Source organism: Anolis carolinensis, chromosome 4 (genome assembly GCF_035594765.1).
Source record: "Anolis carolinensis isolate JA03-04 chromosome 4, rAnoCar3.1.pri, whole genome shotgun sequence".
Classification (NCBI taxonomy): Eukaryota; Metazoa; Chordata; class Lepidosauria; order Squamata; family Dactyloidae; genus Anolis; species Anolis carolinensis.
In genome coordinates this window covers 50,054,929-50,070,144 of record NC_085844.1, presented here as the reverse complement: position 1 = coordinate 50,070,144, position 15,216 = coordinate 50,054,929, and the positions used below count along the sequence as shown (strand labels likewise).

The following is a 15,216-nucleotide window of genomic DNA, read 5'->3' as shown; positions in this document are numbered from 1 at the left end:
GTCATATAAAGATGCTTTTGAGAGCCAAGAATTCTGGTTATAAATAGAAATATGTTGGAACATTGGTAGTATTGCATAGTATTGCTTTTTGATATTAAATTTCCAACATGCTGATTTGGGCCTCTAGAACCTGTATTTTGTATATCCATCTTTAATTGGAGTGAAATGAATTTATTGAGAAATCACTCACATTTACATATTTGTATATAGAAACCTGCCATCCTCAAATTAAATACAGATTAGATAGAATGTTCTCTGTTTTTAAAATGGTATACATGTGTGTAGGAGAGTATTAATAAAAGGGGAATGAGAGGGCAAGAAACAGAATGGATGACTATGTTGACCTAGAAGGTTGAATTTGTATTTCAAAGGTAAAAATAAAGCTTACTTTGTGGCATGGCTCCTGTGGCACAGCTATGTACCTGCTCATATAATAAAGTTGAGGTGTCTCTGGTACAGATTTTCCAGAAACATCTAGAATTGTTTGTCAAACCACACCAGAGCATATGCTTGCCCTCTTGGAAATCATAGATATATGGATTCATATACTGTAGAGTCTCACTTATCCAACATAAATAGCCAGCAGAACATTGGATAAGTGAACATGTTGGACAATAAGGAGGGATTAAGGAAAAGCTTACTAAACGTCAAATTATTTTATGATTTTACAAATTAAGCACAAAAACATCATGTTTTACAACAAATTGACAGAAAAAAACAGTTCAAAACATGGTAACATTATTTAGTAAATACAGTAATTACTACATAATTTAAACACTGACTACAAAAGCATTGACTATTAAAAGGTAGATTACGTTGGATAATGCAGAACACTGGATAAGTGAAGGTTGGATAAGCGAGAGACTATTGTAGTTGGAAGGGACTGTAATAGCCAACTAGTCCATCCCCTGCCGTATCTTCTTCATATATTTAAAGACATCACATCTCAGTCTTATTCATCTTTTTATTACTTTTGATCTTATTTTTTCCAAGCAAAAGCCCCAACTCCTTATTAGTATCTTATTGTCTTTTCCCCATCATTACCAGTGTTCTTATTTCACCAATCAATTCCCCTTTATATGATTACACCTTTTAAAAAAAACTTTCACACCTTGACTCTCAATTTTGAGAGAAAAAAATGGGGTATAAATAAATAAATAAATAAATCCATACCAACCTTCATTTCCTAAAGTCAAACCATGATTGATCTAAACACAGTTAGTGCTGACTAAAATAAGGCCATTGAAACAATTAGGACTCACCTATGTTTTGACACACCATTCAGCAACTGATTCAGTGGATCTATTCTGTTTGTTACTAACCAACAGGATTCCAGTTATATATATATTTCCTAAAACTAGAGATAGTCTCTCATTGCTCATTTTTATTCTTGTTTCCTGTTAGAAAAATCGATTCCAGTCATGTATTTGCCCTTCTTTCTCTGAACAAAATAAGGTTGCCCTTGTGAAACAAACACATTTTTCTGAACTCCTGCCTACCATTCTGAAAAGCTTCACCTAACAAAACCATTTCTTTTTCAATAGAAAGAATCTCATGGTGGTCTCATATGGAGTAAATTTGTTCCAGACTCCTGGAAAGTTTTTGCATTATTTTTTCTTCTGTAGGTCATTGTAGATAACAAGCACAAAATGAATTCCTATTAAGAGAGAAACATAGATTGAATACTTTTGGCTAGCTGGAAAGAGCCTGTGGATTGCGTGCCAATTTATTGGAGCCTTTGGGTCCATTCAGCTGTTAGATGGAATATTTTGTAGGTGAAACATCTAGTGAGTCCAATCACTGGATAAGATATTCCATTAATTGGTTAAGGTTGCCAAGATATCTGGCCACCAGCTGACACAGAGAGAAATATCCAAATGTTTTCCACTTGAAACTGATGAATATTTCAATTGTATTGGGAGATAAATAGTTCTAACTGACCCATTCTTAATAATTTCTTAAGATTTCTTCATATTTGATACTTCATCTTAAGAACTGTCCGTGTTAAGAGCATCCTTCTCCCATGCAAACTTTGGTTTCATCCTGCTCTGATAGACCAGATATGGAGGTAGTGCTCTTTCTGCAACAGTTCTTCTGGATTATTGAAATCCTTCCCAGAAGTTTTCAGTGTAGTTGCAACAATTCAACTGTTATGTTTTATTGATGCTGCATAGTGTGTTTGTTTTCATATAAAATTTCTTTAAATTCTTTTGTGTCTTATGGCCATTCAACAATTTTAAAGTGGAATATCTACCCTTACCCTGTTTATCTTTCCCTTTTATAGACCTTTATTATCGAGACACAATTGCTTTTGGTAGTTGTTTTATCTGTTCAGCTGTGACAGGCCTGAGAAGTGTCATTTAAAAATATTTTTATTATATGCCATAATATATAAAATTGCAATTAGACTCACACAATGAAAACACTACATTTCCTATATGCGATCTTTTAAATAGGAAAGAATAAGGAGATGAAATGGATATTATCCTGAATGTTGTCGCTCTAAAACCAGGAAACAAGGAAAGCACTCTGTCTTTCGATAACCCTATTGTCAGCATTTCCTTAGCTCTTACTACATAATTATGTTATATCAGTCAGCTTGACTATTATAGTCATGTCCCATAGACTATTGTAGTCTGGTTTGAGAACTGAACTATGACTCTGGGACATTAGGGTTTAAATGACTACTTAGCCTTGGAAACCCACAGGGTAATCTGCTACTACTACTACTACTACTACTACTACTACTAACAACTTTTTTCTTATACCCTGCCACCATCTCCCAAAACGAACTCGGTGCGGTTTACATATGGGACAAAACACCCATAGACACAAATACAAAACAATCCATCAACACAAAAATATAATTAAAATCTTGAGCAAGTCAGATTCTCAATTTCAGCAGTAATTGAAAATGAACAGTTTTTTTAAAAAAACAACCCTAATAAGAAGTTTTCATTTCCTTTATTTATTTATTCCATTTGTATGCTGCCTTTCTCCTTAAATTGGTCCCAAGGTAGCTCACAAGGTGAATTAATTAAAAAAACACCTAACAATAAAATGTAAACATAATGAAAACTGCCACATTAAAACAGTATCAAATCATGTGAAAGGCATACAGATATTTAAATAAATAAAGCACACATCTCAATCAGATGTCCTACTATTACACAAAAAAGTCTACTTAAACAAAAAAGATCAGTTGTTGGTGAAATTAGAGCAGGTAGGGAGTCAGTGTATCCAACCACAGAAGAGAATTCCAGAGGCTAGAGGCAACCATTGAGAAGGTTCTCTCTTGTGTCCTCACCAATCCTCCAGCGATAGTGGCAGAACCAAGGGAAAGCTCTCCCTCCATAGATCTGGAGATTCTGACAATTTCTTATAGAGAAGTGTGCTCTTTCAGATAGTCTGCACCTAAGCCATAAAGCGCAAGTTATGACCAGCATTCTAGATCATGCTTGGAAATTAGCTGAAGCCAAGTGAAGTTATTTTAGACAAGGGATCCTATTAAGCTGGCCCTGGTAAGTATTCTGGTCATCACATCTTGGACCTGGTGAAATTTCCAAAGGCAGCCCCACAAATACTGTGTTAAAGTAATCCAAATGGGAAGCAATCAAAGCATGTATCTGCCTAGCCAGATCTCAAGTCTCAAGGAACAGGCACAGCTGGCGCAGTAGTTTTAGCTGTGCAAATGCACTCTTAGTGGCTGCCAAAACCTGGGTATTCAGGAGGCAAGCAGGAGAACACCCAAGCTGCAAGCCTGAAATTTCAAGAAACTTTTAACCCCATCCAGCACAGGGGTACAGTTTGACAGTTGCCTGGCTTTTCTGATTTTTGGGAAAGAGAGGGAAGAATTTCCCAGTTGCTTTATTAGTTTGGAGAGTGATATGTACAATATTTGTCTGTGGACATGATTTTCTTGTCAGCTTATGAATGTACCATCACATGGGTGAGAGTAATATGTATCTGTGCATGTGTATGTAAAGAGTCTTCTGAAATGCTTTAAATATTTTCATTGTTTCTGCTGTATACATGGTTTCCATCCTTAACAGAGCACATCTGTACTGCCATGTCACATCTGTTCAGCAAGTCATTGGTAAACAAATGGTATTTTAAATCCTCTTTAGGGAAGCAAATGACACACACATTAAGTTAACCCAAACACATTCCGCATTTAAGTACTTATTTGTCTCTGTGTATAGTTGGACAGTCATATCTCCTCTCATTTGTACAGCCTGAGAAAGTTAGTGCTACAGAACTCTAAGAATTTTCCTCCCAATCCTTTATGTGTGCGCAAAGCAGAGACATTTCAGCTGCACAGAGCTAACTATAGCTTTATCATACTGTAAAGTGTAGGATAACATTGTTTTACTGAGGATCACACTTAAATCCTAATTTTGGAAACAAAAGCCTTGTTTCTGTACTATAGTGTCCAGGCTTCAGTTGACTGACTGACTTCCCATAGAACAGTAAGACAGGCACTCCCCAAGTTATAAATAAGATAGGTCCTGTAGGTTTGTTCTTAAGTTAAATTTATATGTAAGTCAGAACAGGTACAAGGCTAAAGACCTTGTAAAGCTACAACTTTCATGATTCCATAGCATTAAGCCTTGACAGTTGAAGTGGTGCTGAACTGCATTAATTCTACAGTGTAGATGCACTCTCAGGCTCATTGGTGCCCTTGTCATTGTGCAAACTGCATAGTGACACTCCAAAGTAGAATAAAAAATTTCAGGCAGTTGTCTAGCAACTGTCATCTCAACAAGGAGCATGTCTTTTACATAGTTAATGGGCCTTATATAATCAAGATACACCCCAAAATTCTTTGGATTTCAACTGGGATAACTCATAATAATGCAATATTGCTGAGTGAAAAACCTCTTCACTAGTAGCTACTTGAAGTTCTTCACTTATAGTTGGAAGGAACATGGGAGAGTCTTGAGATGTTGACCATGTGAACCTTGGCTCCACTATCTCAGTTGGCAGTGGAACCTGTTGGGTTGTTGTGGGACAGGAGGAGCATGCATGATTTCCTTGGAGAAAAAGTGGGATTAGGATGGATTCTTAAGCATCAGCAAAAGGGGAGAGATTTGAATAAAATCTGTGTATTTTGTTTTTTATGTGTAGTAGCAAATTTAGAAATAATAGCTATAATTTAATTGGACCATGAGATGTTTCACCATAGAACTGACTGAGAAAGGTTCTGAACAGGTGATTTGTGTGCTTGCTCCATTTGCTGTCTACCTCTCTACCAACTAGGTGATGTGCAATAGGGACAAACACATTAAATAACTAAAACCCAAATGTTCCCACCAGCCAGATTAATCTTCCAATGAACTGACCTCTGATAGGTCTTCAAACAAAGAATTATCTTCTGTATGTGGCCACTGTAAGTGATATGTCAGGACATAGTAATAATCTCGAGGGAACCCAGATTTTATTCTATTTTTACATTCTGCCACTGTGGCTCCATCACATCATGGAGGCAACTAACAATTTATTATGAAAGCTTACATTTTTCAACTAGAGCAGATGTGGCACAAATGTTCCTTGCTATCTGTGAACACAACAATTGTGAATGGTTTTGTCACACCCCAGCCACCTTTGGCTTCTGAACCCGATCCAGAAATGAACTATGAACAGGATGAAGCTTATACTGACTTTTTACCTAGTCCACAGAGCTCTTTCTAATTACAGCTGCCGGCTGTTGATAGCTCGGATGATTCTTTAATTGGGAGAGAAAGTGAAAATACTACTCCCATGGCTGAACCAGATGTTCTTAGTTTCCCAGAGAATGTGTCCTTCAACAGAAGGGAGTTTCTGCATCGCCAGAGATCTGAGAAACAAGAACTCCGCAGGAGTAACCGCTTGGCATCTCAATGGGAAAATGGATAGAAGGTTTTCCCTTGGGAACCTTTAGGGAGTTTGGCTTTCATTGTTTGTGATCAAATCTAAGTTCCATAAAAGTGTTTTGCACCGTGGACACTTCGTGGTGTCAACGTTGCTGTTTCCTGAGAAAGGTTCATTGACTCTAGCTCCTGCTTCTTCCAAGCCAAGTTTCCAGATCCTGGTGGCCAAGCCGAGCCGCGACTTCCGAGTAGACCCAGAGTAAGTCTACTTCCTTGCCTTGTTCCTGAACTAAGTTTTGCCTCAGCTTCATCACGTTCCTGCCTTGATATCAAGTACTTCCTAGTGACTTTGGACTTCGTTATTCAGTCTTGCTTCCTTGTTGTTCCCCGCTCACGAACTTTCCAACAGTTTTGAGCGTGTTTCGGTTTCTGGACTTTGGACAATAATATTGGACATTTCCTTTCAATTCTTTGGACTAATTCATATCTTTTCATAAAGGACTATTATCTGCTCAACCTTTCCACCTATTCATTCCTGAATTTATAATTGTTTTAATAAAGATATTATATGATTATTGGTCTCTGTCTGGTTTCCAGTGCTCACGCTGCCTTGGGGTGCAACAGGTTTCCAGTGTCTTCAGGCAGTCATCCATGGCCAATGCCATGGGCAGGATATTGAGCTTGAGAAGACAACTAGTCTGAGCCATTTTAACTGCTCATCCATTCTTATGAAAGCCAGATTTATTTTTGTTCCTCTTCCCATTCTCCTCCATGCTCAAAGTACATTTTGTAACTTGAATGTGATTTTCTGAGAATTTTATTTTCAGTTAGGACTTTAAAACCCAATGCTTGAATGTTGATTAATGTCTCTTAGCCTTTTTTTTTAAAGAAAATTGCAGCTTGCATCCGGTTGAATTTACTGTCTTACTCATAGATAGGAAGCCATGTTGGATAATCAGTTTACTGGCTAATTGTATTTTAAACGAAATATCCACAAATAGAAAAACCAATTTATTTGCAGCTTGGAGCAATTCTCCAGCACATTATAAAGTCATCAAATGCTAACATGGCACAGCACCCATTGTTTCCTGTTTACTAAATAAAGGCTTGCTTTTCTGCTTTATGTCTTTCAGGTTAAACCTGGAGTTGTTTGCTGCCAGAGATGTCATGAAGCGTCACGTCAGGGTTCTCCGCTTAAAGGAAAACGTTGCTTTCTTGGCTCAGCTCCTGGCCGACACCAACCATAGTGGATTCCCTGTGGTTTGCAAATCTAAGGCAGATCAGACAGAGGTGTTCCTGGGAACAATTACAAGGTAAGACACCACTGCGTTCTTTCTTGAAGATAAGTGGCCCCTTGGGCCAGTACTTAGAACAAAGAAACAAGGTTTTAACATGCATTGTTATGAAAATCAGTGTTACACATGAAGTAGACAGTTTGAGATCTACATCTGTATTTTTTCTATAGGCTGGAACAACTTTGCGTATTTTGCACAATGCTGTCTGGGAAGGCCTCTCTCTCTGATCTTCAGTATTATTGTGACCTTTTCCATTCCTTAAGGCACTTGGAGCCTTGCTAGAAAAAAATGCTTCAGAAAAAACTGGAGTGGTCAAATTGATTGTAAAATTGAACCTGATCCAACTTCTTTGAAAAAAAAATCCCTAGCAAGCTCTTGTTTGTTTACTCTTATTCCAGTTCACCTCTTTCAAGATAAAACATGTCAAAATTCAGACTGAACAGCAAAGTCTATGTCACTTTGTGATGGTGTGCTTCAGTAAACAGGATCTAAAATCTGCAAATATTTCCACTTCAACAGAGGAAAATGGCAGTAGATACTGGTATTTTTAAAGGGGACCAAAACTATTCAGTTTGTGATATTATTTAAGTTTGTTTCCTAACCCTGAAGAATTCATATCTAGACATAGAATTTCTTGATATCCGCTTATACGTGGAAAATGTAATTTTGGACAGTCTTCTATAAGATATAAGAAAATGTATATTAATGAAAGATTAATTGAATTACAAAACAAACAAACAAAACAAACAAGTTTCTGTCTAATCACCATGATATTATTATCTCACTGCAGGAGATAATTTCATTGCTGAGAAAATTCTTTATACAATTGTATTGTGTAACGAGTTGTCGATTTTTTCATTTATTATAATCATTGCTTTGGCTATTCTGAAATCTTCCGGCCTATGGAAGTAAAATATTAGTACCCATTAGCTATAATAATGTTCCTTTCTTTCTTGGAAGCTCTTCAGGACAGCAGATGGTTAGTGAGTGGCATCGGTCCATAGACCACCATTTTCTATCAAATCAATATAAGGTTAACTACTTTCTCCTGTCAGATCCCTCAGTCAACTCTTCCTATGAAGTTATAGCTATGACAACTTGCACCCGTCTGATTATGTCACATTCATACTGTACATGTCTTATTTTGACATTATCCCATAAACATATTAGGATGGTTTCAGACTGAGCTAATTGAACTGGGCTTTCATTTGAAAGCTACTTAAATCTTGGCCTATTTCTTTGGATAGAGTCTAAGTTTAGCTTAAAGAGTCTGGATCCAAACCAACTGGGCAAACAGACATTTTTGCAGTGCTTTATCTGTCATTTTTGTTGTTTCCATTGAATGTTATTAGCAAGTGTACAGTTCTGAAGTCTTTCAAACTGTAGCATACAACAGGTTGAGTATGTTACATTAAATAAGCTCAACCCACTCCTTTATTTCCCATCTGTCCATTGCAATAAAACCAGAGCTGATGCTAATAAATGATTGAGCCAAAATACTTGTTTCATTTTCCCCTTGTTAATTCACCCATACTGTTTTGAACTCTACATCACTTGCCAGTGATGAAGGAGCATCTGAACTTTTTACAAATACCACAATAAACTGTAAGATAATGGCAGTAAAAACTGAAGGTGTGTCTCAAATTTCCACATGAATTAGTAAAAAATGAGAGCCCAGCCATCACAGCACTGAAGTAAATAAGTTCTTTTATTCTCTTTTATAATATAGAGACTTTCAAGATATCTCTGGTAGCTTGATTGTAGATTTGAACCCTGGCTTGTATTTCTGTGGACAAATGCTCTATCAATAAGGTAAAGGTTTTTCCCTGACGTTAAGTCCAGTCGTGTCCGACTCTGGGGGTTGGTGCTCATCTCCATTTCTAAGATGAAGAGCTGGCGTTGTCTGTAGATGCCTCCTAGGTCATGTAGCTGGCATAACTGCATGGAGCGCTGTTACCTTCCCACCGAAGTGATATCTATTGATCTACTCACATTTGCATTTTTTCGAACTGTTAGGTTGGCAGAAGCTGGGACTAACAGCTTATGCCGCTCCCGGATTCGAACCGCTGACCTTTTGGTCAACACGTTCAGCAGCTCAATGGTTTAACTTGGTGCGCACCGGGGGCTCTATGCTCTATCAATACCTAACCAAATTACAATTTCTAAATTATTTTGTGAACACGTGACAATTAAGTATCATTCAGCCTTAACGGTATGAGTATGAACTATTTTCCTTTCCTTTTCTTTATGTGCTTGACTTTTCTGCCTGTATCTAGGTGTCTTGAATTACTATTTCCTATATCAGGATCAGAAAAGTGTGATTTAAGTGCTTGTTAACAGTTTTAGAACAAAAACTTAACAAAAATGAGGGTGTCAACTGAAAGGAAAGTTACTAGGTGAAGAAAAGAGGCATAAGGTAAAGGTAAAGGTTTCCCCTGACGTTAAGTTCAGTCATGTCTGACTCTGGGGGGTTGGTGCTCATCTTCATTTCTAAGCCAAAGAGCTGGTGTTGTCCATAGACACCTCCTAGGTCATGTGGCCAGCATGACTACATGGAGCTGCCATTACCTTCCCACCAGAGTGGTATCTATTGATCTACTCACATTTGCATGTTTTCGAACTGCTAGTTTGGCAGAAGCTGGGGCTAACAGCAGGAGCTCACCCCGCTCCCTGGATTCAAACCACTGACCTTTCGATCAGCAAGTTCAGCAGCTCAGTGGTTTAAACCGCTGCACCACTGGGGGCTCATACACATAAAGCTTATTATTATTATTAGATAGTAATTATATCTGTCAGCGTAGAACAATGGTTGAAGTAAAGGGCAGGGCTCTTGTGCTGACCTACTAGAGAATGGAAGATAATTAGATCAATAATGAACAGGTGCTGCATCACCATCTGGACTAACATATGCAGATGTGTAATAGTGCCTTTGCCCAGATGCAAACTAGTATCTTTGCTTAAGGGATGACATTTAATATTGGCTTCATCCCCACTTGCTGAGGACAGTTAAATAGAAAGTGCCTGTAATTCATTTATAGAAAGTCTGAAGCAGATATAGAAAAATTTAAAAACCCAAGTAATTTAGTGCTGGGATCTTCCAAATAAGCCTTCAGAAAAATAGAGCAGAATACCAGTTTTCCAGCCTATTCAGAAGTTTTTAGTTACCAAAGTTACTTTCAATATGGTAACACTTATAGACAAAAAATGGTTTGTTTGTTTACCACTGGTTGTTATATCTCTCTAGAATCCTAATTTAACGAAGTTAGAACAATTTCCTGTAATAGGCTACAACTGGTTTACTTAAGGATTCAACATAAGGAAGAGAAAAAAAAGGAAAATCTGAGTTGCAGTTCTTCTGACAATATGATTCATTCAGTGGTTTAGGGATTGCGGTGACATAGTCATGAAGCAGAGACGGAATATCCAGTAAGCAATCATGTTTAAAGAAATGGGGGTAAATTAATTTAAATAGAGTTTAGAAATGGGGAGGGTATGTAGTGCATCCAAGTTGGTCAAAAGTGTATAGTGGAATTAGAATTGCTAATATATTGTATTCTGAAAGAGGGAAAAATCCAAGTGGACTGAACTGGCTTGGATTAAAAGTCTCAAGGAAATGTACAATTTCATTTATAACTAAATTACCTTTGCCAATACAAATTGCAATAGCTCACCAACTGAATTATTATTTTTCATCATTATTGATGATCTTTTGGTGTATATTACAAATGCTCTTCAAAAGACAGTTATTTTAACTGTTTGAACCATGTGTTTAAAAATAGAATTGTTTATTTTATTTTTTTTAAAAAAACTTATCTAAAATAAGATTTCTCCTCTAAATTTTGGTTTAAATTATTGTAACCTATGCTGGGTCTCATGTTTGGAGAAAGGTGGAGAAAAATTAATTAATAAAAAATGTAATTTGTTTCAGGAAACTCAAGTCCAGAATCCCTGGTTGACGCAAATTGGGGAACCATTGCTCCAAAGGGTTATCACTAAAGCGCTAGGCTCACACTTATCTCTATATAGCAGCTTCTTATCCCAGGTGACCAGCCTGGATTTGGCAAGTAAACAAGTACGATTTCTTGGCAATACCAGTTGTAATGGGGAGGTAGTGCAAGTGGAGCTCTTGGTTCTGCCAGGAGATGTGCCTTATGGTATTGATAGGAAAAACATGTGGGATGAAGAAGCTGATGGCAATTTCTTGATATTTTAGGGTTGCCATAGTCTTTTCCTCAAATTTGAGAACCCTTATTTAACAATACAAATTTAGGACAATAATATGGGAACTGAACCCCATGATAGATCATGGAATTTACTATGTGACTTTGAACCAACACCCTCCCTAAGCAACCCTATTTTAAAGTCTCATTGCTTCTTGTACTTTGTTGTTCATTCAGCTCACAGTTTGTACCCTTATAGCATGCTTGTTGCTCGCACTCTGGTGTTCACATCAAATGCTCAGCTCTCTTGCGCACTTCACTGCATGCCCTCATAGTGGGTCCTTTCCTTTCTTCCTTCATTCTGCTACTTGCGCCTCCCTACATCCCTCACTGTCCCCCTTGAGCCGGCGTTGTCCATAGACACCTCCAAGGTCATGTGGCCGGCATGACTGCATGGAGCGCCGTTACCTTCCCGCCGGAGTGGTATCTATTGATCTACTCACATTTGCATGTTTTCGAACTGCTTGGTTGGCAGGAGCTGGGTCTAACAGCGGGCACTCATTCCACTTCCAGGATTTGAACCTGGGACCTTTTGGTCCGCAAGTTCAGCAGCTCAGTGCTTTAACACACTGTGCCACTGGAGACCCCAGCCATAGTCTTTAATTATTCCTAAATTCACATACTAACTTTATGTTAGAGATGGTAGAGCAGCTGTACTTAATAATAATAATGATGCTATTGCCGAGAGAAACATTTTCATGATGATGCATGGGAACACTAAATCCAAACTACATTGTTTAGCTAGTGCATGCTTTCATTCCAGTAAAGTGCAGTGTCGCATAAATGAAATAAAACGAAGAGATTATCGTTTAGAAAATATGACAAAGTTGAAAACTTAAAGCTGCATTATGCAATAACATCTTTTAAGGGAGAAATAATTGATCCAAAGGCCAGTCTGTATATTTCAGAACTGTTTATTAGGCATTCTTTTTTCTGGTTGGCAAAGTGACTCAAGTTCTTGAGAAGCCAAAATTACTTGTGGACAAGCATGTTTCATCGGTGTAGTTATATATTTTGATTACATGCTGCTTGAGAAAAAGATGAGTTTAATATGGAGGCTACAGTTCTTTCTAGAAATTTCCTTGGCCTTCCTCAATGCAATAATGAGAGTTTTCTTAATTAGCAAATGTCTAATGAAGAAATTCTCATACTCCGTAATTTAAATTGATCAATAGGCAAAGGTAAAGATTTCCCCTGACATTATGTCTAGTCATGTCCGACTCTGGGAGTTGGTGCTCATCTCCATTTCTAAGACGAAGACACCAAAGACACCTCCAAGGTCATGTGGCCAGCATGATTGCATGGAGCGCCATTATCTTTCCAGAGCAGTACATATTGATCTATTCATGTTTGCATGTTTTCGAATTGCTAGGTTGGCAGAAGCTGGGCCTAACAGCGGGAGCTCTCCTCGCTCCCTGGATTTGAACTACCAACCTTTCGGTCAGTAAGTTCAGAAGCTCAGCGGTTTAACCCGCTGCTCCATCAGGGCCCCCAAAATTGATCAATAGTATTGGGTTAGATGAAATGTTAATAGAAGTGCTTATTGTATACATTTTGTTCAAGTTAGAAAAATAAGGCTAGGCAAAATATTGATTGGGATTTACTGGTATATCTCTGAAAGATTTGCACTAGATCAGCAAATGTCTCTGATTTCCATATGTTCAACAAGAGAACACATATTTTACTTTCTCTGGCTTCTGAAAAAAACCCGTTGAGATGGATTTGAGGGCTAAAAATATGAGTTCTCTCTCTCTTTTTTTAAATTAAAAAACCCAAATCCCCTGGGGTGAGCATAAGATGAGAGGTACCCTTTTATTTATGCTCATATTATGTGAATCACAAGTAAAAGAATGAAAGCACCATTACTATGCTTAGTTTTACTGAAATGGAGAATGGCCCTTGGTTGCACAAATAGCAAATGTATCCACTAGGATGTAGAAGTAAAATTAAAAGGAAACAGACTAGTTGAGGACTCATTTCCATTAGTCATTAGTGGCCACTGGCCAATCCCTGAAGATTCCAAGAAAGAATTAAAATATAGCCAATTGGTAAAAATATGTTACTGTTCTCTGGAACATTGGGAGTTTGCTGGTTTCCCACAGAGAATGGCTTAAGAAGTGAATCAAATAGCTTAAGAGTTGAACAGAAACTAATCCCTTGTGGAAAAGATTTTGAGAGTTTGTAGTGTACACAATGGTGTACAGGAAGAAAGAAATACAGTAATTAAAAATAATACCTGTCTTCATTCAACGTGCAGAGTGCATCTGTGTGCAGGTGGAAAATAGTTGGATTCATCAACTCATTTTGTTGAATATAATTAATACACCCTTAATTGTTTTTAATTCCATTTAGGAGTGGGATTTCGACTAAAATACATTTTAAAACGTGTATGCTTTGGAGCAAAAGGTGTGATTGAACCCACATCTTTAAAATGGAATGAAGTGAGGGCTACATTATTTCAGAAATCTCATACATATATCTGGATAACCAAATGATTAAACCAGTGATTCCCAACCTTTGGGCCTCCAAGTGTTATGGACTTCAGCTCCCACAGTTCCTAACAACTGGCTAGCTGGCTGGGATTTCTGGGAGTTGAAGTCCAAGATACTGGGAGGCCCAAAGGCTGGGAACTACTGGATTAAACTAAATGAATAGGGAATATGGGGTACACCTTGTAAACATTTGAACATCTATCTAAAAACTGATAAAAGTGATAAAGCTTTAATATAACTAGAGTATCTAAATGATTATAATCTACAATGTATATTATTAATTTACAAAAGTTTGTTCCACGAATACTTTATGCACATTGTTTTGTTTTGTTTTGTTTTGGCTTTTTGGGGGGAATTCTGTGACTGGTGTTTAGAGCACAGCTTTTATCATAAGTGTGAAATATTTGAGTCTGAAATGATAATACTTCGTATTTTTTTAAAGTTAAAGGATTGGCATTTTATGCAAAAAATGTGCAGGTATATAAAGCTTTTGAAAAAGAGCAGCAATGATGTAATGTGTGAATTAAAACCCACAGAGACAGATTAAAAGCATATGTAGTCTAAGTATAGCCAGTGGGTGGCTTTGAGTTGGTGCATGTTGTTAAATTCAAATATATGCTTGAAAGGACAGTTAGCGTGCATGTAGAATCATGGAAACATAGTCTTGGAAGAGACCACATGGGCCATCTATTTCATGTAAAGACTGATCATAGCATGTTCCATTGCTGAACAACTCTTACTATCAGAAAGTTATTTCTAATGATTATGTAGGCTCTCTTTTCCTGAAGTTTGAATCTATTCCTCCATGTTTTAGGACCATCACATTGATCTTTGGCTCCATCCTAGGATGCTTGCAGGACGGAACCAGGATGGAGCCTGCCAGAGTCCATTGCATGATGCAGGCTCCTTCTGTCAGGGCTCCGTCTGGCTCCATCCTGCAAGCATCTTAGGACGTAGCCCAGAGAACACGGGAAGCTCATTAAAAAAGGGAAAGTGTGGGCGGAAGCCAGGTGGTGATGCTTCACCTCTTGGGATGGGGAAGGGGGTGATGTGGGGCACTGGTTTCACTGCCTGCTGAATTTTTCCCGCTTCCCCACAGATGCCTCCGCTTTCCCCCTGGCTTGAGTTGCTTAATGTGATGAGGTCTCTAGTCTCCAGGGCAGCAGAATCATGGTGTAATTGATGACAGTGCAGTCCTACGCTCAGACATAAGCAAGCCACCAGATTACAATGGGAACTTCTTCTGGGGAAGTCTAGGTAGAAGGCTATAGTCTTTATTTACTTCGTAGGCATTTTATAACAATTTTGGAAAATTCTCCTCCAAATCGTGTGTTTCTCAAAAATATACATCTTTTCAGAT

General features: G+C 37.8%; 1 protein-coding gene across 1 annotated transcript in view; it reads left to right on the top strand.

Moving 5' to 3' along the window:
• Positions 1 to 15,216, top strand: part of LOC103279490 (chloride channel protein C) — a 75,564-nt gene that overhangs the window by 49,787 nt on the left and 10,561 nt on the right. Inside the window, exon 13 of the mRNA XM_008114863.3 lies at positions 6,983 to 7,162. Within this exon, the coding sequence (XP_008113070.2) occupies positions 6,983 to 7,162 (180 nt within the window). The remainder of the gene's footprint in view (positions 1 to 6,982; positions 7,163 to 15,216) is intronic.